The sequence below is a fragment of the Phacochoerus africanus genome, chromosome 8 (genome assembly GCF_016906955.1).
Source record: "Phacochoerus africanus isolate WHEZ1 chromosome 8, ROS_Pafr_v1, whole genome shotgun sequence".
In the NCBI taxonomy this organism is placed as follows: domain Eukaryota; kingdom Metazoa; phylum Chordata; class Mammalia; order Artiodactyla; family Suidae; genus Phacochoerus; species Phacochoerus africanus.
Genome location: NC_062551.1, coordinates 84530955 through 84556629, shown reverse-complemented (window position 1 = coordinate 84556629; position 25675 = coordinate 84530955). Strand labels below are relative to the sequence as shown.

The 25675-nt window shown below is 44.3% G+C and overlaps 1 protein-coding gene and 1 non-coding gene across 4 annotated transcripts; both read right to left on the bottom strand.

The window, feature by feature from the left end:
• Nucleotides 1-545: 545 nt before the first annotated feature.
• Nucleotides 546-24479, bottom strand: PPP1R8 (protein phosphatase 1 regulatory subunit 8). 3 transcript variants are annotated; one of them, XM_047792843.1, is made up of 7 exons: nt 24366-24479; nt 22416-22476; nt 15659-15812; nt 13653-13873; nt 11684-11828; nt 5595-5659; nt 546-2003 (listed from the first exon to the last, which is right to left on the bottom strand). In XM_047792843.1, the coding sequence occupies exons 1-7, from the start codon at nt 24419-24421 to the stop codon at nt 1650-1652; spliced, it is 1056 nt and encodes a 351-aa protein (XP_047648799.1). In that variant the 5' UTR covers nt 24422-24479; the 3' UTR covers nt 546-1649. The 3 variants fall into 3 exon arrangements, with proteins under 3 accessions (XP_047648799.1, XP_047648800.1, XP_047648801.1); XM_047792844.1 differs by lacking the exons at nt 13653-13873; nt 15659-15812 and having other exon boundaries at nt 1614-2003; XM_047792845.1 differs by lacking the exons at nt 15659-15812; nt 24366-24479 and having other exon boundaries at nt 1614-2003; nt 22416-22465.
• Nucleotides 20215-20378, bottom strand: LOC125134818 (small Cajal body-specific RNA 1). Its single transcript, XR_007136813.1, has one exon. It is a non-coding gene; the product is annotated as a small Cajal body-specific RNA 1 (non-coding RNA).
• Nucleotides 24480-25675: the final 1196 nt, after the last annotated feature.

Below are 25675 nucleotides of genomic sequence, written 5' to 3'. Positions count from 1 at the left end.
CTTCCCACACACAAGGGTCTAGTATGCAAGATACACCCATTCGATCTAAACCCTGGCTGAAATCTTCTCTTCTAGGAGTCCTCAACTCCAGCTGCCTTTCACTCCTGTGCCTCCTGAGTATAAATCAAATGCAGGCAGCTATGACCAGAAGGCGGTGGTCACACCCAAGACAAGGGCCCCAAAGCCATCTGTCAGGCCTGTGGCTTTTTTCTCCTTTTTTCTTTCTATGTTAAGCTCCAGGACCAGGGATCAAACCTGTGCCACAGCAGTGACAATCCCGAGGGTCCTTAATCCACTAGGCCACTGGGGAACTCTACCAGCTGTGTCCTGACAAAGGGCAGCAGGCACCTCTTAACCCACTTTGCTGGATGAGGCTGCAGTCCGGAGACTGGAATCTCTCATTAGAATCTCCACGTTCATCAGGGGGCATCTTCATTTGTGGTAATAAAATGGGGACAGAGCATCACAAGCCTGATAGCTGTACCTCTGACAAGTACTCCCTAATGCCAGAGCTGATGGCGATTGAACCACAGACTACACCCAAATGACAAAAGTTACATTTAATTTACAATGTAATAAAGGTTACAGGTAAAAAGCTACACATAAAGCGTGAAAAGGCCTATTACACAAATGTACAAATCTCTGTACAAAGCTCATACCAATGTTTCCTATCTCCGTCTGCTATGGTTGTTAGCCAGGTCTAGTCTGGGAGCTCTGACAATGAGAGCCCTCGGTCCAGGGGGGGAAAGAGCCTCCAAACCAACATCTAAAAACGTCCTCTTAGAGACACCCGTTATTTCAAAGTAAAATATTTTCCTTTGTAATTGGAATTGCTCTAACTGGTCATATCCTTTAGAAATTGCCTTCATAACACACTCGAAAAGGAAAGTAATGCCTTAGAGAGTAGAGAACAGTACTCTAGAATCAAATGAGAAACTTGGGCAAGAAGAGTACTCAGGTTTAATAAGAAAAACAAGTTCAAACAATATTGTAAGTTTAAAACTATCAACCTGTGTCTATGGCACTGGTCACAAATGAAGGAAAATCAAAATGTTCTCATTCCAACGAAAAGGACAAAAGAGAAAAGGCTAACTAGTGGACCTCAAAACCACTGACCCAGGAAAACACTTTTGAGTTTAAACTAGCTTAAGTGAAGAATTCTAACCCTCTTGTTAATCAGCCTGGACTCCGTGGCAACCCTCCTGCTACCTGGGACTTGGAGAAATAGTAAATGTAAGTTAGGCTGCTGGACCCACAAGGCTGGTGATGCTGTTGTCACCTCCACAACTCTGGATTCAACCTGAGGGCCTGGAATCTCTCCCTGGGACATGTGACTTTAAATAAAAATGATCCTAGAAAGAGGGAGAAAAGAAAAAGGAGGTAATAGAAGACCTGGGAAAGAGCCAGGGAAGTCTACTGAAAAGAACGTACGAAAAATTTCTCTACGATGAAAGTGTTCTGAAGACAGGTCTTTCTGGGATAGTCCAACCTCCCCCCCAGTTTTAATATTACTTGGTTAGGAGCCCAGGAGACATTCTGAAAGACGATACTGCACACATGGAAAGTTTTTCTCCCCTAGTTCATTAGCTCCCCCATCACCCTTCCACCCCATTCCCACCCAATCCCACCCTCCTCCATGACCAAAAATATCAAATCAGTAAGGAAGGTGTGGGCTTCTTGCCCGGCCAAGCCTCTTTTGCATATTTCTTCTTCTTGGGTTCATTGACAGCTTCAGGGTTATAGACGGCAGGGTTTGGAGCAGGGTTCATGTTCACTGCTGACGGCACGACGGGAGTCAAGTCCACGTCAGGAGCGAGGTTTGGATATGGCATAGGCAAGCCACCGATGAGTGCTGTCCCGTGGATGCCGTGTGGCTGAGAGCCGGCTTCACTGTGCGTGGGGGGCAGGCCCCCATAGAGTCCTCCACTGAAAGCAAAGTTTTGCATGCGCCTGCTCCCTGTTTCTTCCAGGCCCAGGGAGCCAGGGCCCTCCACCCGCTTCTTCTGTGGTTTACAAGAAGCAAAGGAGACAAGAAGTGAGGCGTGAGAATGCTCTTACCTCCTCTATTGCAGTATAAGAAGAACTGAGGAAGGCCCCTAAACCTCTAACTTGTTTTGTTTCCCAAACTGCCCAGCTCACTGTCCTGAGTTCTCAGGGTCTGAAGAGACCTTATAGCTGTCATCTAACATGATGGCTCCCAAACACTGCTCCACACACAAGTGTTTACCATCCTATGTCAAATGGAGAAAAATGAGGCCAGTGTGTGAGCTTTCATAAAGTAAAACTTACCCAGTTTAACTGACTATTCTTACTCTAAGGTCATACTCCTCCCTCTCTTTTTTCTGATGTTAAAATGCCCTTTCAGGAAACAGAGGTGATAACAGGTAGTAGTAGGTACTTCAATTTTTCTTTTTTGAGGGGAAAATACAAAGTATCTTCATGTTCGGCACCTAATTTTTAAACATTAATCTGAGAGCAAAACAAATTTGTAATGACTGAAAGCAGTTTACTGGTTGCCTGGGACTGGGCGTGGGAGGGAACTGACAGCAAAGGGATATAGGGAAACTTTCTGGGGTGATCTTCCATATCTTGATTATGGTGGTGGTCACCCAGGGGTATGTATATCTGCCAAAATTCACATAAGGAGTCCCTGCTGTGGCACAATGGGATGGGTGGTATCTCTGTAATGCCAAGATGTAGGTTCGACCCCTGGCCTGGCACAGTGGGTTAAAGGATCCAGTGTAGCTGCAACTGCAGCTTGGATCTGATCTCTGGCCTGGGATCTCTGTATGCCACAGGGCAGCCAAAAAAGAAAAAAAAAATTCAAATTATACTTTAAAGACAACAGGAAATTCCAAAGGAAGAAGAAAAGAGAAAAGAGCTCAAGGGGAAATGTGACATGAATACTATGGAGTTGTACAGAAAAATGTCATCTTGTATTTTTTTCCCACTGGACTGAAGTTCAGTGGAAGATCTTTCCTCATCTCCCTACTCTTTTGGATGAAATAAAGACTAACCAGGAACTTGGCACATCTTATCAATCTAAAGATTTTGTTTTTATTTTTATTTTTGCTTTTTAGAGCCGCACCCGTATATGGAGGTTTCCAGGCCAGGGGTCGAACTGGAGCTACAGCTGCTGGCCTACACCACAGCCACAGCAATGCCAGATCCTTAATCCACTGAGCAAACCAGGGATTGAACCCACATCCTTATGAATCCTAGTCGGGTTCATTAACTGCTGAGCCACGAAGGGAACTCCTCTAAAGATTCTTTAAAAAATAAAACTCTCTATACTATCTCTGACCAGCATCTTTGAATCACTTTATTTTTTTGGCCATACCCACAGCATGTGGAAGTTCTGGGCCAGGGATCAAACTCAAGCCACAGCAGTGACAAAGCCGGATCCTCAACTGCTAGGCCACCAGGAAACACCTTCAAATCATTTCTTTTCCCCCCTTTCTTTTTTCTTTTTATGGCTGCACCTGGGGCATATGGAAGTTTCAGGTCAAGGACTGAGTCAGAGCCACAGCTGCCAGCCCATGCCATAGCCACAGCAACACTGGATCCTTGACGCACTGAGGCAGGCCAAGGATCCAGCCCAAATTCTCACAGGGACAACATCAGGTCCTCAACCTGCTGAGCCACAATGCCTAATCACTTTTGGAATACCTCTATTACTAGGGATCCACTTCCAGGGGCCATGTGTTCCTTTCGCACAGCCCTGTCAGGTGGTTCTTCCACATGTTGAGCAATTATAACACTGTATAACTTCCACCACTTGGTTCTTCAACAGAGCTAATCTTAAAATCTAACCTAGATGTGGGCTGGCTTTTCTATCTGTGCCATTCCCATTCACAAAATAAAGGCATGGCAAAAGCCAGAGGTGCCATGCAGAAATGTAACAATGCCTCCTCCTTGCCTCATAGCTTATTTCAAGTCAAGTAGAGAAGGCTAAAGAAAGGTGGATCCTGGCTTTCCTGTCGTGGCTCAGTGGTTAAAGAACTCGACTAGTATCCATGAAGACGCGGGTTTGATCCCTGGCCTTGCTCAGTGGGTTAAGAATCTGGCATTGCCATGAGCTGTGACACAGGTTGCAGACTCGGCTCAGATCTCACGTTGCTGTGGCGTAGGCCAGAGGCTATAGCTCTGATTCAACCCCTAGCCTAGGAACCTCCATATGCCACAGGCGTGGCTCTAAAAAGATAGATAGATAGATAGATAGATAGATAGATAGATAGATAGATAGATAGATAGATAGAAAGAAAGACAGAAAGAGGAAAGAAGAAGAAGAAGGAAGGAAGAAAGAAAGAAAGAAAGAAAGAAAGAAAAGAAAGAAGAAAGAAGGAAAGAAAGGACGGAGAAGAGAAGAAAGAAGGAAAGACAAGGCGCCTCGCCCTCCCTCCTTCCCTCCCTCCCTCCCTCCTTCCTTCCTTCCTTCTTCCTTCCTGCCCTCCTCCCTCCCTCCCTCCCTCCCTCCCTCACTCCTCCCGTCCTTCTTCCTCCTTCCCTCTCCCTCCCTCTCCTCCCTCCCTCCTCCCTTGCCCCTCCCTCCCTTCCTCTCCCTCCCCTCCCTTCCCTTCCCCTCCCTCTCCCTTCCTCCTCCCTCTCCTTCCCTCCTTCCCTTCCTCCCTCCCTCACAACTTCCCTCCCTCCCTCTGCACTTCCTCCAGTACCCTTCCTCTTCCCTCCCTCACTCCCTCCTTCCTTCTCCCATTCCTCCCCTCCCTTCACTTCCCTCCTTCCTTCACTTCCGGTCCTTTCCTTTCTGCTCGTCCTCTTGCACCCTGCTGGAAATAAATTTACAGACTCATACCACACCATAATTTATACGTAGCATCAAGCTGCTGGTTACCTGCAGCCTCTCTATGTACTCCAGGATCGTCAGATATAGATGGGGTAAAAGTATTTCCATAGGATGAAAAATAGGAAAGGGACCAAAAATGTGTTTTAAAATTAAGCACACACTGGCGTTCCAGTTGTGGCTCAGCCAGTTTAGAATGTGACTAGTATCCATGAGGATGCCGGTTCAATCGCTGGCCTCACATAGTGGGTTAAGGATCTGGTGTTGCTGCAAGCTGCAGTATAGGTTGCAGATGCAGCTCAAACCCTGTGTTGCTGTGGCTGTGGCGCAAGCTGGCAGCTGCAGCTCTGATTAGACCCCTAGCCCAAGAACTTCTACATGCCATAGGTGCAGCCCTGAAAACAAAAAAAACAAACAAAAAAAAAACTAAGCACACACTTAATTAACACTTACCTACAACTTGAAAGAATGGGTTTTCAAACCAGACTGTAAGACTTTTTTTTTGTCTTTTTGCCATTTCTTGGGCCGCTCCCGCGGCATACGGAGATTCTCAGGCTAGGGGTCGAATTGGAGCTGTAGCTGCCGACCTGCGCCACAGCCACAGCAACAAGGGATCCAAGCTGTGTCTGCAACCTACACCACAGCTCACGGCAACACCAGATCCTTAACCCACTGAGCAAGGCCAGGGATCGAACCCGCAACCTCATGGTTCCTAGTTGGATTCGTTAACCACTGCACCACGATGGGAACTCCATGTAAGACATTTCAAACACTGTCGCAATGAGCTTCCTACCTTGACTGGAACCACAGCAGTCTGGACCATGTTTCGGAAGCGACCAACTGAGGGATCCACATCCTCTGCAAACAGACATGAAAGGAAGGGTTAGTTCAGTATGCTATTGTAAGGATTAAGGTTGTAGGGCTCGCTGTGAACAAAGCAATCACAAGTCCTTGTAAAACACAGCTACCACTTCAGGTGTTTACTGAAGTTAAATTCCTCACAACAACCCTATGAGGTGAGTACCACTAAATTAAACATTTAATAGATGAGACAACAATCTCAGGCTTGGAAGGGTAAAGTGACTGGCCCAGTCGCCTTTCTGGAGTGGAGCCAGGACATAAATCTAAGCAGCCGGAAACAGGCCTGTGCTCTGGACCACTGTGCTATGCTACCTTCCCCAAGTTCTTCCCCATTTCATATACTTCCCTTTTTATTTTATTTTATTTATTTATTTGTCTTTTCAGGGCTGCACCCGCAGCATAGGGAGGTTCCCGGGCTAGGGGTCGAATCGAACTGTTGCTTCTGGCCTACGCCACAGCCACATCAATTCGAGATCCGAGCCGCGTCCGCTATCTACACCACAGCTCACGGGAACGCCAGATCCTTAACCCACTGAGCAAGGCCAGGAATCAAATCCACCACCTCATGGTTCCTAGTCGGATTTGTTTCCACTGCGCCACAAAGGGAACTCCGTATACTTCCCTTTTTAAGGGGGAGGGAAAAAAAAAGAGGAGACATTACCAATCCCATGCTATTGATAAACAGTGACATACCCAGAGGTCACACATCACATCCCTTGCTAACACACACTCATTAGCAAATAACAGAATTAGAATTCAGACCCAGGGCTTCTAGCTTAACTTTGCCTTTTGACCTGAACAACTATATATAGGTATACCTTTTTTTATTGTGTTTAACTTTATTGTGCTTTGTTTTTTTGTTTCTGCTTTTTTTTTTTTTTCAATTAGACTGAAGGTTGTGGCAACCCTGCATTGTCAGATGATGGTTAGCACTTTTTTAGCAACAAAGTATTTTTCTTCCTTTTCTTTCTCTCTCTTTTTTCTGATTCATTATTCGCTTGCAAAAAATTCTTTTTGGCTGTATCTGTTGCATGCAGAGGTTCCCTGGGCCAGGGATCAAACCTGAGCCACAGCAGTGACCTGAGCCACTGGAGTTTCAACACTGGATCCTTAATCTGCTGAGCCACATGGGAACTCCAGCAACAAAGCATTTTTTAACTAAAGCACTGTAAAAAAAAAAAACCAAAAAACCAAAAACCCAAGTACTTTGTTTTTTAAGACATAATGCTATTGCACACTTAATAGTCTATAGAAGAAACATAACTTTTACATGCACTGGGAAACCAAACAAATCTGTGTGACTTGCTTGGATCTTCACTTTACTGAAGGGTCTGGAACCAAACCCACATCATCTCCAAGGTATGCCCGTATAACTAAGACTCACTAAAGGATCCAAAGCCCCTGTCCAGGCTGGGTGGGAAGTCAGCTCCCTTTTCACAATTTCACACCCACATCATTGTACCCTACAGTAACATGAAGCTTCTAGCTTCATTCATTCACTCTGCAGGGACAAAGCGCTAAGACCAAGGGATGTGTTTGCAGTCAGTCAGTCTCTCAGACTCATTTTCTGGACCTCAGGCATGGACATAAAGAGCAAGACACTAACTATCCTGCCTTTAAGGAGTACACAGTTGTAAAACCAGATAGTCTAAGACACAATGGAGGTGTTTCAAGAGGTGCAAAAACAGTACTCCTTCAGCACAGAGGGGAGATTGGACTGGATTACTTAAATGAATAGGAGCTTTCTCACTGAAGGCGGAGTGGGTAGAAATAGGCAAGTACAGACTTATTACATTTCCTAATAGATATTATACACTTATTTTAAATGCACTGAGGGTGTATTCACTCCTGGGAATCCCACTGGAATACAAAGATCTTATTTGAACAATTAGTCCCTGGTTTGTTTAAGTCTGGCTTTTCACTTATTAGTATGCTACTAAAGAATACATCCTAGCAGTACCTTCACAAATAATTGTCGTTCAATGGATGAACAAATCAATAGCTTCTACATGGAAGCAGAAACAGGAAAATATATCCAGGCTCATCAGGAGAACAAGGTCTCTAAAAAAGGGACTCTTATTTTCTCTTTCATCACCATAGGAGCCCTGTTCCTATCATCTCTTCAGAAAAGTTAAATGAAATGGAACAATTGGAGCCCAAGAGGCACGGCTAACAGGGGATATGCCCCACAACAAGCCTGTGGAGGTGGGGGCTAAGCCATCCAGGGGGATCTTGTCCTGTGCTGGCTGAATGGTGCTCAAGTCTCTCACCCTCTCCTTGTTGTCTACACATTTGACTCCTAGAGCTGGGATCTGCAGGCAGGGTAGCTCTGTTCCTGGAAGATCTACCAAGAAGTTTTTTGCTTAGTCTACTTCTGGTATAGGAAGTCTACACAGGTTAAGGCAAAAGGGGTGGCAGAAGATGATGGTGATAATGGCTAACATTTATCAAGGGCATTGATATTTTCAAGTAATCATTTAATCTCCACACCAATCCAGTGAGGTCAGCACTCTGATAAGTCACTTGGCCAGGGTCACAAAGCCACTAAGTGGAGAGAGGTGGATTTCATACCTAGGCTCTCTGATTTCAGAACACACGCTCTGAAACACTATGGCACACACTGCCTGAAGGTACTGCCTTAATAAAGTTCCACGGGAGTTCTCATGTGACTTGGTGGGACAAAGATCTGGCATTGTCACTGCAGTGGCTTGGGTTGCTGTCACAGAACAGGTTTGATTCCTGGCCTGGGAACTTCCCACATGCTACAGGTGTGGCCCAAAGCAAAAAACAAAAATAAAGTTCCATGGCGATAATTTTCTCTGTCTCTCTTTTTTTTTTTGTCTTTTCTAGGGCCACACCCGTGGCATATGGAGGTCCCCAAGCTAGGGGTCAAACTAGAGCTGTAGCCACTGGCCTATGCCACAGCCACAGCAGCGCAGGATCCAAGCCACATCTTCGACCTACACCAGAGCTCAGAGCAACGCCAGATCCTTAACCCACTGAGCGAGGCCAGGGATCAAACCTGCAACCTCATTGTTCCTAGTAGGATTCGTTAACCACTAAGCCACAACAGGAACTCCGGGCAATATTTTTCAAGGAGAAAAACAGAACATATCAGACCCTGAGTCCTGAAAGAGACTTAAAAAATTATCCAGTCCGGTGATCCTCGAATTGTTGGCTGTCCATCAGTACAAACAAGAGCTTATTCAAAACTAATTTTTGGAGTTCCCATTGTGGCTCAGCAGGTTAAGAACCCGACACAGTGTCCATGAGGATTCGGGTTCAATCCCTGGCCTCACTAAGTGAGTTAAGGATCGGGATTGCTGTGGCTGTGGTATAGACCAGCAGCTGCAGCTCTGATTTGACCCCTAGCCTGGGACCTTCCATAAGCTGCAGGTGCAGCTACATAAAGAAAAAATTTTTTAAATAAAACAAAACAAAAAACCCTACAAATTTCTAGGTCCAATCCCTAGAAACTTTTATCTGGCACCCAGAAATAAACTTCGCAGATTAGTCATCCAGCTCCCGCCTGAACATTCCCTTTGGCATCCTCTACTTTGAGGGGTAAATCATTCTTCTTCACACATCATCAGAAAGTGAACTAAAGTCAGTAGAATGAATGCCCCAAACTCCTTCTGAGGAATTCTTTTAATTCTTCCCTTAAATATAGAGATGTGTTGTTGCTTTTTATGCTGAGCCAAATACTTGCTACTCAGGCTCTGGTTTCGCCCACTCCTTCCTCCCAAAGGTCAGTCTTGCAAACATCCACCATCATGGACTGTGCCTCCTCCAATCTGTTCTCCCTCATGCATTGTTCCCAGCATTCAGGGACCACTTCGGCTTTTTGTTTGTTTTTTTCTGCTTTTTAAGGCTGCACCCAATGGCATATTGGACCCAGGCTAGGGGTCGAATCCGAGCTCCAGCTGCCAGCCTACACCACAGCCACAGCAACGCTGGATCTGAGCCATGTCTGTGACCTACACCACAGCTCACAGCAATGCCGGATCCTTAACCCACTGATTGAGGTCAGGGATTGAACCCGCATCCTCATGGATCCTAGCTGGGTTTGTAACTTCGGAGCCGCAACATCCTCGTGGATCCTAGTTGGGTTTGTTACTGCTGTGTTCCTCAGGGACCACTTTGTAGAGCTGGGAGTCTCCTCCTCCCTCAATACTATATAACACATTTGGTGCTTAAGGCCATGCTTGCATTTTGCACGCTTGCATTGTGTTCTGCTCAGAACACAGCCATAGGGTACTGCCCTCTATGATTCCATTAATGCAATCTTAAACCAAACTTGATTAGTTTCCACATCCCCAGATGACTCAGACTGCATTTTCAATTAGATCTTTTTTTCCCACAAGCTGTTACCGGAGCAGATTTTCTTTATTTAAATAATAAATTAATATTAAATAATTGATATTTTGAAACTAAACACATAATTTGAAAGTTATTCTTACTGCATCTCAATTTGGAAAATAAAAGCAATTTGTCTGTCTGGGATCCCTGTTTCCATCCATTAAGATTTATTTCCAAACAGAATTTTTGGAATCTCAATTCCATCTTCACTGTATAAACTACACCTCCCTGGTCTATGCCATCTACTTCCCAGAGCTCTTGAGATAGAATATGAGCCCAATAAATGAATGTTGAATGATGGAAGAAATGGGTAAACTCATCGGCCTTCCCATAAACTGATGCTCTCTTCTTGCTGATGTTTCCACACAAACTACCTGAAAGTTATGGTCTTTAATGTGGTTAAAAGTGGCAGAAAGGAGTTCCTGCCGTGGCGAATCCGACTAGGAACCATGAGGTTGCAGGTTCGATCCCTGGCCTTGCTCAGTGGGTTAAGGATCTGGCGTTGCCGTGAGCTGTGGTGTAGGTTGCGGACACGGCTTGAATACCGCGTTGCTGTGGCATAGAACGGTGGCTATAGCTCCGATTCGATCCCTGGCCTGGGAACCTCCATACACCATGGGAGCGGCTCAAGAAAACACAAAAAGACAAAAAAAAAAGTGGCAGAAAGCTCTCCAATCTTAGGGTTACAAATCATATTTGGAAGCCCATGAAGACTCCTTTGAGGTAAAGGCAGCACAGAGCTATACTTTACTCAACCTCCACTATGACAGACATACTGGATCAGCAAAGGAGAAGTGCAGCCTTGCTCTGTACACTGCATTATATGGACCCTTCCTTTAGGTATTTCTTTCACATCGCAGCTGGATAATGCTTGAGTGATCGGGGTATTCCATCCACGTACAGGCATACCTTGTTTTACTGCACTTCACAGACACTGGGATTTTATAAATTGGAGGTTAGTGGCAACTCTGTGTCAAGCAAGTCTGTAAGTGCCATTTTCCCAACAGCATTCACTCACTTTGTGTCTTTGTGTTACATTTTGGTAGTTCTCACAATATTTCAAACTTTTCCATACTATTATATTTATTATAGTGATCTGTGATTAGTGATCTTTGTCGTTACTACCGCAAAAAGATTACGACTCCCTGAAGGCACAAATGATGGCTAGCATTTTTTTAGCAATAAAGCATTTTTTAATGAAGACATATACGTTGTCTTTTTAGATAGAATGCTATTTTACACTTTGCAATACTCACTTTACTGTTGTGGTCTTAAACCAAACTCATATCTCCAAGGTATGTTTACACTGTACAAAAATATCTCCCCTCAACATAGCACCTGCAATCCTAAACCTTGTTGTGAAACATTACAACTGACCTACAAGTTATGTGCACTGCTGAAATCATAGCTTTCTTTCTTCCTTTTTTTGGACACCCCGTGGCATATGGAATTCCTGGGCCAGGGAGCAGATCTGAGCCACAGCTGCGGTGACGCTGGATCCTTTAACCCACTGTGCTGGGCCAGGGATCAAACATGTGTCCTGGTGCTGCAGAGATACAGCCAATACCGCTGTGTCATGCGGCAACTCCAAGATCACAGCTTTTTTTTTTTTTTTTTTAGATCACAGCTTTTGCATCAGAAAAAACTATGAAGATTCCTCACCTGGGTTGATGATCTCATCATCCTCACTGAAGGTCACCCGTGAGTTCTTCCTTTTCCTCTTTGGTCTCTGAATGTCCAGATTCCCCTCCTCAATGGTGAGAGTGGAAATACGCTTGTTGTGGGCAGTATTGAACTCTGTCAGGTTCTGGGCCAGGGTTCACAGGGGAAAAACAGGAATAAGTACAAGGGAATCTGAAGGAGACTGTTACCAAACAAAGAGCGGGAAGGTCTCAGGAGCTAACCTGGACCTTTCCATGCAGTTGAAATTCTCTTCAGCACTCAGAAAAGACTCATCCCTGTCCCTAGACTGCTGATACCAACAAGCCTCACTTGACAGAATGTGGAACATCTGCAATGACTAGTGGGATAGTGATATTCAAAAGGAGGTGAAGGGCCTTGAGCTAAAAATAGGACATTTGTGCAAAAACCCCGGAACTGAAGTTTTGGGTTTTTTTGAAGAAAGGTTATCATATCTTCATGCTGAGAATTAAAGGAATGCAACTGAGAAGAAATCCCTGGTTTTTTTTTTTTTTTGGCTTTTTGCTATTTCTTGGGCCGCTCCTGCGGCATGTGGAGGTTCTCAGGCTAGGGGTCGAATCGGAGCTGTAGCCACCGGCCTACACCAGAGCCACAGCAACGTGGGATCCGAGCCGCATCTGCAACCTACACCACAGCTCACGGCAACACCGGATCGTTAACCCACTGAGCAAGGGCAGGGACCGAACCCGCAACCTCATGGTTCCTAGTCGGATTCGTTAACCACTGCGCCACGACGGGAACTCCCCTGAATTGTTTTTAAGTGAACAAACAGAGATGAGAAGGGACAACTGATAGCTTCTTTCCCAGTAGTTCTCTCCTTTAAAACTTGTAAGGACGTTGCCAGGGCACTGAATATTTGGCATTAATATCTTGTCACTTCCCATCACTGCATCTGGCCCCATTTCTATTCATAACTATCCATCCATCTCAATGATTAACTTGGCCTCAGCGCTGCTGCCTGCCTCTTCCCAATCCCCTGGACTTAATCCAATCTGCACTGCAGTTTGAGATTTTCCAATGTCTTGAGAACAAGGACCCAGAGATGACCTAATATATTGAACTAAAAGAGGAAAAAGAACAAGAGTGATTGCTAACAAGGTCCCTGGCTATGAGGCAACTCCCTTAGAACAAAATAACTTTTAAGTTGTAAGATTTCTATTGTGCTTTTCTCCCAAAGAGCTGTGAAACTGCCTCGGTGTACAGGGATAGTAAATGCATGTGGGCAGTTAAAGAAAGGCTGACATTTGATCTACCTGGATACAACCAGTCACATCAATACAGCGACAGATATGTAAAGACAACAGCTACATCACCAACTCCTAGGATCTGCCCTAGAAAAGGAAAACCTTAGCACATTAAATTTAAATCTTTTAAAATTCATGGCCTTCATGGCAGCCAGGCCCAGAGCAAAAGTAGTCTAGTTTTATTCAGGAGATTCTTGGGCTGACTGGACAATTTAAAAAAGAGCTACATAAATGAATGAAAGTTTCAATCTCTGTAAGCGAGTGCTGTCCAATCAAATTTTCTGGATGATGGAAAGGTTTTTCTGTTAGTGCTATTCAATATGGTTAGTCACTAGCTACAAGTGACTACTGAGTACTTAAAATGTGGTTAATGGCTACTGCATTGGACAGTGCAATTCTTTAAAGATGTAACTCCCAGCCTTGGCTTCTAACATCCGATAGACAACCATGAGGGTCTACTGGCAGGAAATCCAGTCTCCTAGTTAGCCCTGGTAATGCACAGCCAAACCCACACAATGCAGCTCTCCAAGAGCCATACCACACTGCCAAAGTGGCAAAGGCCTGTTACTGGGCTCAAGAAAATCTCCAGCTGCTAAGTCACTGGCATTTCAAGCTACACACCACAGCTAAAAACTGCAAAAATCAGAGTCCCAAAAGACATGACAATGACATAGAAAAAGAATTACATCAAGCTCTGTTTCCTCCTCTGGAAGCCCCAGTAAGCCCTTGAGTTCATCATCCTCTCCACCCATCTTCTCATCTCCTTTCACAGCCGATGGCAATGTCTGAGGCTTCTCTCGTAGAGTGTATGCCCTTGTGGATGCACCAAATGAGACCGTGGAATCGATGGGAATTTGCTGAGGCTTGTGAGGTTCCAACCGAATGTGACCCAAGAAAGTGCCGTGTGCTGGGAATAACCAAATCAGAAATGTAAGAGAGGGAAAAAATAAAAAACGAACCTGAGTTGTAGAAGAGAGAGCAGCTCCTCCCAGCACATCAATTTTGCTTTTTAAAATGGAAATGGCACTGGGTCCACTTTGCATCCCTTGCCATGGGTCACAATGAAAAGGAAACTCCTTCACTGAATCTTGAATCTCTTCAGCAGATTTCTTACACATCTTCACACCTGCTGTTACCCCACATAACAAATACCACTGCTTGTGCTCTGCTGCCAGACAGGCTTGGATCCATTCTGGGTCCAGAAGGAATGGCTCCAACCCAGCAAGAGCCATGCCCCCAAGGCAGGAGAGAGGAATTGCTACAGTCTGACCTCTCTAGCCCAAAGTCTAAGGAACATAGGAACTGCTGGCCTGGTGGCCATTATGTTTGGGTTTTCCCCAGGATAAGAAAGCAAGCTGGCAGAAACAGGTGCAATGTTAATGGCAAGGGAAGCCAAAATCCCACCGGAGAGTCTGAATATTTGTCCATGTCTGCATTCTGCATATTATGAAATGGAGAGAAAAGATGAGATAAATTTGCAAGTAAGTACTTCTGAGACAAGGCTCTCGAAAACCATTATTATAAGCAGACTGGGGTGATGTGTAATGTGTGTATGTGTGTGTGTTGGAGATGGGAGGAAGAAGTAAAATATGATCAACCCAGGAAGCAGATCCTTTATATTTTATGCTATAATTATATGCAGGCAAAATGAACACACTTCAAGGCCCCATGCAGTAAGTCTCAGTTGCATTTTTGGGACTACCTTTGACAAATCTGAAAATCTTATTAGTTGGTGTTCACAGAAAAATTTTTTAAAATATATTTATTTATTTATTTGTCTTTTTAGGGCCACACCCGCAGCATATGGAGGTTCCCAGGCTAGGGGTCCAACTGGAGCTACAGCTGCCAGCCTACACTACAGCCATAGCAACACAGGATCTGAGCCGCACCTGCGACCTACACCTCAGCTCATGGCAACGCCGGGTCCTTAACCCACTGAACAAGGCCAGGGATAGAACCCGCAACCTCATGGTTCCTAGTCGGGTTTGTTAACCACTGAGCCACGACAGGAACTCCAGAAAATTTATGTTATTAGTAGTCAAAGCAAAATGTAGCTGGGGTAAAGAACCCATTATAAAAAATTAACCTTTGCTCAAAACAAGCATTTTTTTTTTCCTTTTTGGCTGCACTCGTGGCATATGGAGTTCCCAGGCCAGAGATCAGATTCGAGCCACCACTGCAATCTAAGCCACAGCTGAAGCAATGCTAGATCCTTAACCCACTGTGCTAGGTCAGGGAGTAACCCTGCATCCCAGTGCTCCTAAGATGCTGCCAATCGGGTTGTGCCACAGCAAGAACTCCCAAAACAAGTATTTTTTTAATGTCCTGTATCACAACTCGACTACATTAATAGAGCTACTCACAGCTTCTACTTAAATTGGATCACAGTCTATGATGGGCCCATAAACACTTGAACACCCACAGTCCCTGATTCCTGGGTGCTTTTTTTGGTTCTCTCTAAATACAGTGCTTCCTCCAGGAAAGTGCTCCCCCAAAACCTCTTCTCTCTCCAATCATCAATTATTTTAGGAAAATAGGAGATTTCACAGGAATGGAGGTTGATTTAAAAACCAAACATCAAACTTCCTCAGTGAGCAATAAAACACGACTTTAAAACTTAAGAACCCAAAAGAGCATTTTCACATTGCCCAAAAGGGAATGTGTGAAATGGGATGGTATATAAGTTACTTACTACTGTTGAGATCTATTAGGAAAACTCTCTTCAGATGCTTGTGGTAGACCAAGGCAGCGTGGACCCGAGAGCAAGACTGGTGGTCAATGGTAAAGTCACACAAATCAGGGTTTCTCCCAAATAAGTAATACTTCTTCTCATCAATAATCAGTTTCTAAATAAATATTAAATTAAATATTACTTAAAGCTTGTTTCAACAAGGTTTAGCAAAAATTCTTCCAATCAAGTAGAGCATCTTGAGAAGATAAAATTCCTTGTGAAGGTTAAAAAAAAAAAAAAAAAGAGTATGTGTGTGTGTGTATATTTCCTATCATTCTTCAAAATAAAGAGCTCAGAATAATTTACTAACACTTTTAGGAGGTGGATGGCAACTAATCTCCACAAAATAATGATTAAATGTCTAGTGTTGGTACGAAAAGAACTTTTTCTAATTCTTTTTTTGCTTTTTAGGGCTGCAGGTACGGCATACGCAAGCTCCCAGGCTAGGGGTCGAATTGAAGCTACAGCTGCCAGCCTATGCCACAACCACAGCAATGCGAGATGTGAGCTACATCTTCAGCCTACACCACAGCTCACAGCAATGCTGGATCCTTAACCCACTGAGCAAGGCCAGGGATTGAACCTGCATTCTCATGGATCCTAGTCAGGTTTGTTACCACTGAGCCACGAAGGCAACTCTGAACTTTTCTTAATTCTGTTAGATGTAAATGGCCTGCAAGAGTTGTTATCTGGAGTTCCCGTCGTGGCTCCATGGTTAATGAATCCGACTAGGAACCATGAGGTTGCGGGTTCGATCCCTGGCCTCGACCAGTGAGTTAAGGATCTGGCGTTGCCGTGAGCTGTGGTGTAGGTCACAAACTTGGCTCGGATGCTGCTGTGGCTCTGGTGTAGGCTGGTGCCTACCGTTCCAATTAGACCCCTAGCCTGGGAACCTCCATATGCCTCGGGAGCGGCCCTAGAAAAGGAAAAAACAAAAAAAAACCTATCTCATCTAATCCTCGAAACAATTCTGTGAACTAAGTATCACCTTTATTTTTAAAGCTAAGGAAAAAGATTCAGAGAGATTAAGTCATTCATCCAAGGCAGTCCAGTTGGTTGAGTGGCAGAGCTGGGATTTACCTTAGGTGTGAATGACCTGCGATGATAATATTCTAAAGAATGCCATGGGTCTCAAACAATTCTAAGAGCTCCAAAATGTTTCTAGTTGCTACTTTGCACTGGAAAAAAATAAAACTATATAATACCCCAATATAATAGCAGAAAAGGGAATTTCACAGACCAGCAAACTGTTATTTTAAAAATCGTGGGGAATTCTCTTGTGGCACAACAGGCTAAGGATTCACTGTTGTCACTGCAGCTTGGGTCACTGCTGTGGCACAGCTTCAGTCCCTACCCCAGGAACTTTTACATGCTGTGGGTGTGGTTCCCCCAAAATATTCTAGTAATTATATAATTAATTAATTGTGGGAGTTCCCTGGTGGCCCGGTAGTTGAGGATCCAGCATTGTCACTGCTGTAGCACAGGTTTAATCCCCGGCCCAGGAAATTCTGCCCGGCACAAGCGAGGCCAAATATAAATAAAATTTTTTAATAAATTAAATTAAAAATTGTGGGAAAAAATTGTGGGGACTAAAACAGCCCCCACATTTACCAAATGAGAACTTTTCCCCCCTTTTTATGGTGACACCTGTGGCATATGGAAGTTCCCAGACCAGGGGTCAAATCGGAACTGCAACTATGCCCTACACCACAGCAATACCTAATCCAAGCCACATCTGCCAACTACACTGCAGCTTCCAGCAACACTGGATCCTTGAACAACTGAGCCAGGCCATGGACCGAACCTCACGTCCTTAACCTACTGAGCAACAACAAGAATTCCTGAGAACATTTTTTCCTCCCTTTTTGGCTGTCCCAGGGCATATGGACTGCCTGGGCCAGGGATCAAATCTGAGCTGAAGCTTTGACCTACAGTGGGGCTATGGCAACATGGGATCCTTAACCCACTATACCAGGCCAGGAATGGAACCTGCATCCCTGCCACTGCAGATACCATCCATCCAGCTGTGCCATGGTGGGAACACCTGACAACTTTTCTTTAAATTGTCACCAACTGGTATCATCATAATCATTTTATAAAAGAAAGGTCATTTTAACCACAAATAAGTATAAGGATAAAGGATCACTCTTTGAGCTGAACTTGGCTTTATGAAAAACTCAGTAGGCTGTCTTTATTTTTCTTTCAATCCTAGATCCGTAAAGTCTTTGCCACAGATTGGTTGTAGACTAGGCTGTGACAGATGAAGGTCTCTAGATTTAAAAAAAAATTTTTTTTTAGGTCTTTTTAGGGCCGCACCTGTGGCCTATGGAAGTTCCCAGGCTAGGGGTCAAATCAGAGCTGTAGCTGCTGGCACAGGCCATAGCCACAGAGACGCCAGATCCAAGCCACATCTGCAAGCTATACCACAGCTCACGGCAACACGGGACCCTTAACTCACTGAGTGAGGCCAAGGATCAAATCTGCATCCTCATGGATACTAGTCAGGTTTGTTACTGCTGAGCCACAAAGGGAACTCCTAGATAAATTTTGCTAACACTTCTTTCAGTTCCTTAAGCCTACAATATGAGCACTTTGAAGAATAACCTTCATTCATATATATTATGTTCTTTCTTTAAACACAAGGTCTCGGAGTTCCCGTCGTGGCTCAGTGGTTAACGAATCCGACTAGGAACCATGAGGTTGTGGGTTCGGTCCCTGGCCTCGCTCAGTGGGTTTAAGGGATCAGGCGTTGCTATGAGCTGTGGGTGTGGGTCACAGACATGGCTCAGAACCTGCATTCCTGCATTGCTGTGGCGTAGGCCCTCAGCTGCAGCTCCGATTAAACCCCTAGCCTGGGAACATCCATATGCCACAGGTATGGCTCTAGAAAAGACAGAAAAAAAATTAATTAAAAAAAATAAAATAAACACAAGGTCTCATTAAGCTCGGTTCATGTTTCACACTATGCTCCTTCTAAAATCCCTAAGCAAAGACAGCACGAAGCTGAGTAGAGAAGTACAGTCAAGTTAAGATGGTACCAAGCTAGAAATCAAGAGGCTTATATTTTGTTCCTGGTTATGTCACTGAACTCACAGTGGGCTACTATTCTCCCCCATGCTTTAGTGTTCTCCTTACAAAGCCAGAAATATATTTCACATACTGATAACAGTTAACAACTGCTGAGCACTTAACGTGCCACATATTGTGCTATGACTCTTATGTTGTGTCACTTCATTCTCACAATCACTCTATAAGGTAGGTAGGTACTGTTATTCCTATTTTTATAGATAAGAAAAGTGAGGCATAAGGAAATTAATATATGCAAGTTCACACAGCTAGATATTTATAAACTGGATTAGAAATTTAGGTCTTTCTGACTTCAAAGTCTAAGCTTTTTTAACCACTACACTATGTATTTCTTCATTCTTCCTACATCAAAAAATGTACCATATGGCACAAAACATTTTAAGGAGTGAACATGTCACACTTTAATTATGGGTGACACTCTTGATTTTTTTCTAAATAATCACTTAACCACTTTTTTTCCAGCTTATCCTATAAAGCTTAAAATAGGTATGTGGGTCACCTCTGGGAAACCCTGTCCAGCAGTCCCACTTGCTGCTCACAGAGCTTGTCCCAGGCCACTAGTACTAGGGAGCACTAAGATTTAGCAACAGCTTGACAGCTCAAGCACACAATGACCCCCATGTCTGCACAGACTTAAGTATTAATACTTGGGTTAAAAATAAGCCATTGCTGGGAGTTCCCATAGTAGCTCAGTGGTTAACGAATCAGACTAGGAGCCATGAGGTTGCGGGTTCAGTCCCTGCCCTTGCTCAGTGGGTTAAGGATCCGGCGTTGCCGTGAGCTGTGTTGTAGGTCGCAGACATGGCTCGGATGCTGCTGTGGCTCTGGTGTAGGCCGGTGCCTACTGCTCCGATTAGACTCCTAGCCTGGGAACCTCCATATGCTGCAGGAGCGGCCCAAGAAATGACAAAAAGACAAAAATAAATAAATAAATAAATAAATAAGCAAGCCATTGCTTTGGAATTGAAAGAGCCCTGAAATTTCAACATCTTATTCTCTCTAGGTAATATCCCAGGTTGAGTATCACTGCATTTTCCATTCATATTTATATGCACAGAAATCATACACTTAAACTTACTAACCACAGTGCAAACAGTATATAAGACCACCAGCTCTTGGGTTCTAATATAAAACTGACCACATTTCTATGATTCTAAAGTGCCAAAGACATACCAGAGATTTAGATGTTTAGAGCGGGGAAGAAAAACAGAAAGGGCCGCCATATTAAATACATACATTCACTATTAAAGGCACCTCAATTACAGACATATAAAAATGTAGGGAGAAAATAACATGTCTCAGAAAGAAGAAAATGTATGAATTCTTGAACAATATGCTTCCTCTGTCCAAGTGAATGAAATAATGCATTAGTTTTCAAATAATCACTAAAGCCACAATCTCTTAACTAGTTATGGCTAGGACCATTATCCAGTTGTGCCTTTGAGTTATAACTCAGAGTGTACCTTTACACAATGGGCTTAACCGACTCATGGCTTTTGTTTTAATATTGCACTTCTTAAACCCAGCTACCACAACACATCACAAGCCTCTGACACAAGGCTAGGACAGATAGCTCGGTTAGTATCAAGTGCTGCCTAAATCCTTAAAAAATAAGCATATTTCAGGTCTATCCCTCTCAGAAACAATACAGTAATGTCTAAGGATTTTAACATGACAATTTTATGACAACTCAGCACACCTAACAGTACTGAAAGAGGTTATCAGTTAATAGAAACCAGTAACAGAGGGATGTTTGACAAATTAGAGTGCTTTGAAAATATAAATTATTTCCCAAAGGAACATCGTCATTAAAGCTAGGCCTCCCTGCCTGTCTCTTCCTGTTGCACACTAAAGATTTACTGAACTGGTTAAAAAAAAAAACCAAACACGGATTCTTGGAGTGCCCATCGTGGCTCAGTGGAAACGAATCTGACTAGTATACATGAGGAGGCAGGTTCGATCCCTAGCCTTGCTCAGTGGGTCAAGGCTCTGGCATTGCCGTGAGCTGTGGTGCAGGTCGCAGGTGTGGCTCATATCTGGCGATTTTGTGGCTATGGCATAGGCCAGTGGCTACAGCTCAGATTCGACCCATAGCCTGGAAACTTCCATATGCCACGGGTGAGGCCCTAAAAAGACAAACAAACAAACAAACAAAACACACACACAAAACATACAGATTCCTATATATCTTCTTCTTTTTTTTAATTTCTTTTTTTAAGAGCCACACCTGCAGTTCCCAGGTTAGGAGTCGAATTAAAAGCCACACAACATGGGATCCGAGCCACATCTGCGACCTACACCACAGTTCATAGCAACCCTGGATTCCCCGATCCACTGGGCAAGGCCAGGGATCAAATCTGCATCTTCATGGATACTAGCCAGATTTGTTTCTGCTGTGCCACATGGGAACATCCCCTATATGTCTATTTAGCAATGATATTTTATATGTGTGGAACAGTCCTTAGGAAAAAACAGACATTTTAGCTAAATCATTCCCTTGAATAATTCCGATGTTTTGCAATCTTTATGATAGAAGAACCATAGCAAAGGGTCTCTAAGTGACTGGCTAAGAGCTTGATGAATTAATAACAGAATTCATCACAACTCATGCCTTAATACTTTGTAAAATACATGGGTATCTCTACAACATCCTAAAAATGAAAACAATGTATTTACAAAACATCCTTCAGGAGATCTCCCAGACAGTTTTCATTATGGAGTGCAATGTTTTTACTACATGCATCAGAGGAAAATAACTGCACTCACTATTAGGGCCCTGAACTTAAATGGGTCAAAAACATGGAGACTCACAACTCTACAGTCACAGTGAGCTTAATTTCCATTTCTTGGAAATAACATAAAGATTTAAAAAAAAAAGTTATACAACATAATAGCTAGTCAAAATTCATATTCTCTTAAAGTTCTATATTGTTTTAATTCTAGAGACTTGTAGAAAAACTGGAATTCTGCTAAACTTGTCCCTTGGAGTATTTATTTCAATTATAGTCATGTAATTTTTTGTGTGATTTTGTCTTTCCCACCAGATGATTTCTTTGAGGACAGGGCCATGCTTGTCAAGTTCATGGCTGAAGTTCCTATATCCAGCGCAATGACTGGCACCTAGAACGCATTCAGTAAATTTTTGAATGAATAAAAGAATTTCATCACCATTCCATTCTCCTTTTTGAGCAAAAAATCTCAGTTTACTATCTTCTTTGAAGGACTTGGGTTTGAATCTCATAAAAGCAACTTAAAAGTTAAATTCAATCTATATCAATCAAGTTTCTTCTTCAGTTACTGCAGATCTTGCATCTTCTACATAACTCCATATACTCAGAGAGAAGGAATTCACCAAGTTATAGGGCATCCAGTTTGACAGAGGCCTATAGGCCCAGGATCTATTAAAGCCCCTCATTTGGAAGGTGAGAAAAGTCACAAAAAACTGAGTGTCTATGGGAGATACAAAGTTTGAATGTGTTATATCACCATGAGCTTTTAATAGAAAAAAAAATCAGGATGAACGAAAACAGCACTGCTGGAAAACAAAGCACAGGAGAGGGGGTGGAAAAGTGAGTCACTAGCAAAAATCTTTAGTGTGGTGGGACAAAAGGGAAGACATGTATTTCCATACCTCAATTAGCTTGTCTCCTTTGACTACATCCAGATGTAAACCAGGAGGGGGTTTACCTGCCCTAGAAAATAAGAATGAAAAAAGCATTTTCAGGATGAGTTTGTAAATGCTATTTACAGTTATTATCCCATTCAATACTGTGGCTCTCCTACCAGTCTATAATTAGTTCATGTTCAAGCAGAAATGTCATCTACTTCACTGTTATTACAGCTCCTTCCTACATTTGACACTTACTTCCCCAGTGATTCAACTGCTCTAGAACAAGATTTTAGTGGATCTGTATTTAGAGCAGCACCAAAGAAACCTATATTTTGACACTGGATTATCTACCTTGGAGAGAAAGCAGCACAGAGAGTGCAAGTACTAGAGCTGGGGCTGTGTGGTCACTTGGAGTCTGAATCTAAGATTTGCTACTATCACTAATACCATATAAAGGTAGAATAAATCAGTTGATGTTTGGGGCTGATCAAGATTTGTCTCATCACAGAATAAGCAGAGGATATTGTTCTGATCTCTGAGACCAAATCAGAATCACATAATTAAGGGAGGCAGGGCAATTCAAAACTATGCCTATGAAACCAGGTACCAATAAATACATGAGGCAGTTGTTACTCTTGAATAGGTCTTTCTACAATGGCATGCTTAAGGGAACTTTTCTCTATACTCCTATAACCACACAATTCAAGGGAGATACATATGTGTTAAAGCACCTAACATGGTGCCTGGTGTATATACCACAGGCTGAGGAAATGGTAGGTCATCTCATACAGTCTAACTATAAGTTTACTGTCCTAGTCCAATTTCTAAAATCAATGCAGCAAGGAACCAAAATGGACCCAGAATTTGCAGACTGACGCCAACTGGATGGTACAAAAGTGCAAAGGGACCCAGACATTGCCACCTATGCACTTGCTTCCTGTGTTTGCTCCTTTGAAGTCTGAACAATCTTGCCAGAGGCCCTATTTGCACACACAAAAATGCACCCATCCATCCAAATGAAGATGCAACACAGGCATCTCACAATCCTGACCCAAACTCCTCTATGGAGGTTGCTGGAAGGACAGTGCATCGGACAAATGACCATTTTGTCTGAAATACGGGGAGAGCCAAGTTACATCCAAAACATGCTTTCTGAAATCCTACTACATGCCTGGCTCAGGCCTAAAAGCTGGGAACATAACGATGTATCAGACGGCCCTTGCCCTTGAAAAATCTCAATACAACAGGAGCCAGGGAGTAACAAACAATACACTGTGATGAGCTAGAGCACAAATAGCTCTAACTCGGATGAGTCTTCCCGAAAGGCAATTTAAATGTATTCATCTTGTATCCTCCTCAAAAACTAAATTAAAATTTTTCCTTAGTCCCAAGAACCTATGGAGGGAGGAAAAGGGTTCATCCTAACAATCACTGATGCCCTCTGGTGCCCGGCTTCGCGCTGGTCGCTCGGAGCAGGAGTAGGTCTGAGCCGTTCCTGCCCTCAGGGAGCTCCCAGTCTGCGAGAGACCGGCAAGTACCGCACCCAGGCTGCAGCAACAACCGCGGGACGCGGGACTCTAAGGGGGTGGGGGTGGGGGCGGGAAGCTAGCTCGTGCGCGCTCGGGACAGAGGACTGGGGGGCAGGAATGGTGCTCCACCAGAGGTCCAGGCACTCGGTCAGGAGTTGGGTAAGTTTGGGGCAAAGGCCCCAAAGCGCCCGGGCAACCGGGGGATCGTCGAGGGGTTGCCTAAGCGAGCGCCTCAGAGTCTCCAACTCTAGGTTTCCTCAGTTCCTGGGCCCGGGCTCCGGATTCCTGGTTCCTCCACACGCCGCCCGGCCCGACGGGCAGTTCTCCCTCAGTCAATCCCAGAGCGTCTGGGCCGTTCGGCTCGCTGCGAGAAATGAGCCGGCCGGCCAGCCCAGGCCAGCGCAGGCCAGGCCACTCCAACGCTGGTCGCCCCGCCACTCACCAGGTCGGGCAGTCGAACAGCGGGAGGCTGGAGCCGGAGTTCGCGGCTGCCGCCATCTTGCGTCTCCCCCTCCCATTTGGCGGGCCCGAAGCACGCCGGGAAACTGGAAGACCCAGAGTGGCGAGGCGGCTTCCCAGCAGCCTGTGCGTTTGCGCGTGCGCGCGCACACTCACTCACGGGCGCACAGACGTAGTGGGCGCGTCTGGCAGCGATGGAGACTGGTATCGGGTTTTGAGTGCCTTTTCAGTATTTTAGAGCGCTGGCCTTCTCCGAAGGGCAAGGCTTTTCTTGGCCAGGAGTTGTCTGAGGAAAAGGGGCTTGTGTGGAAGGGTTCGGTTTCCCTCTGTGTCCTGTGGACGCATTCCCAGGTGCTAAAATATTGCGACCCCATCCTTGTTCCAGGCTTGCACCGTCAGCCTTTCGACCCCAGCCTGAAGAGAGGCTGGAGGGTAGATCTCAGAGGTTGCAGTGATCACTCATTTTGTTTCTGCTTTTCCCGCCCTTCTGCATACAGCTACCTGCATCTGGACTCACTTCCCCATCCTAATCCAAATCTGGCCCTTGAAGGCTTCTGTAGAGATCTGAGAAGATACCTTTGGGCGTCATCCAAACTCTGGACAAACTGGAGCCAGGGATGCATCCAACCAGATGGCAGGCTTCCACATCTTCACTGTGCATGAATGAAGTGGTTAATCAAGTTGAGGCCCCTTTGAATTTTAAAATTTTGATCATAGTTACTAGATTGTGTAAGGAGGCATTAGGATTCAGGCGTGCCTTAGGCCTACAGCTGGCTGAAAGACCATCAGCAGGGCCTCTGGTTATAATGGCTTTGTCTATTGAGTGCTTAATTATCTGGGCAAGTATTGTATGGATCGTCTCATTTAATTCTCACAACTCTCTTGAAATACTATGATCTCCGAGGGGAGGCTCAGAGAGATTGATCTCCGAGGGGAGGCTCAGAGAGATTGAGTTGCCCAGCTTCACGCTAGAACAAGTAGTAAGTGGGGTTCAAATCTAAATCAGTAATGCCAAAGGCCACGGTCTTTAGTCACCACTGTCTCTCACACTTTGATATTAGTACGATCATATTTATCATATTTCGCATGCAAATGAAACCCAACACTTTTTTTTTTTTTTAATGGCTGTACTTGCAGCATATAAAAATTTCCCAGGCTAGGAGTTGAATTGGAGCTGCAGGTACAGGCCTACACCACAGCCACACATTGTCAGATCTGAGCCACATCTGCAACCTACAACACATCTTGCCACAACGCCAGATCCTTAACCCACTGAGCGAGGCCAGGGAGCCA

Excerpts from the sequence above, each read along its gene's own strand:
- PPP1R8 (XM_047792843.1), bottom strand. The coding sequence starts at position 24,421 with ATGGCGGCAGCCGCGAACTCCGGCTCCAGCCTCCCGCTGTTCGACTGC. Across the intron at positions 5,660-11,683 it reads TGATGAGATCATCAACCCAG|AGGATGTGGATCCCTCAGTT; the intron begins GTGAGGAATCTT and ends GTCTGTTTGCAG. Across the intron at positions 2,004-5,594 it reads CTGCTGTGGTTCCAGTCAAG|AAGAAGCGGGTGGAGGGCCC; the intron begins GTAGGAAGCTCA and ends TGTAAACCACAG.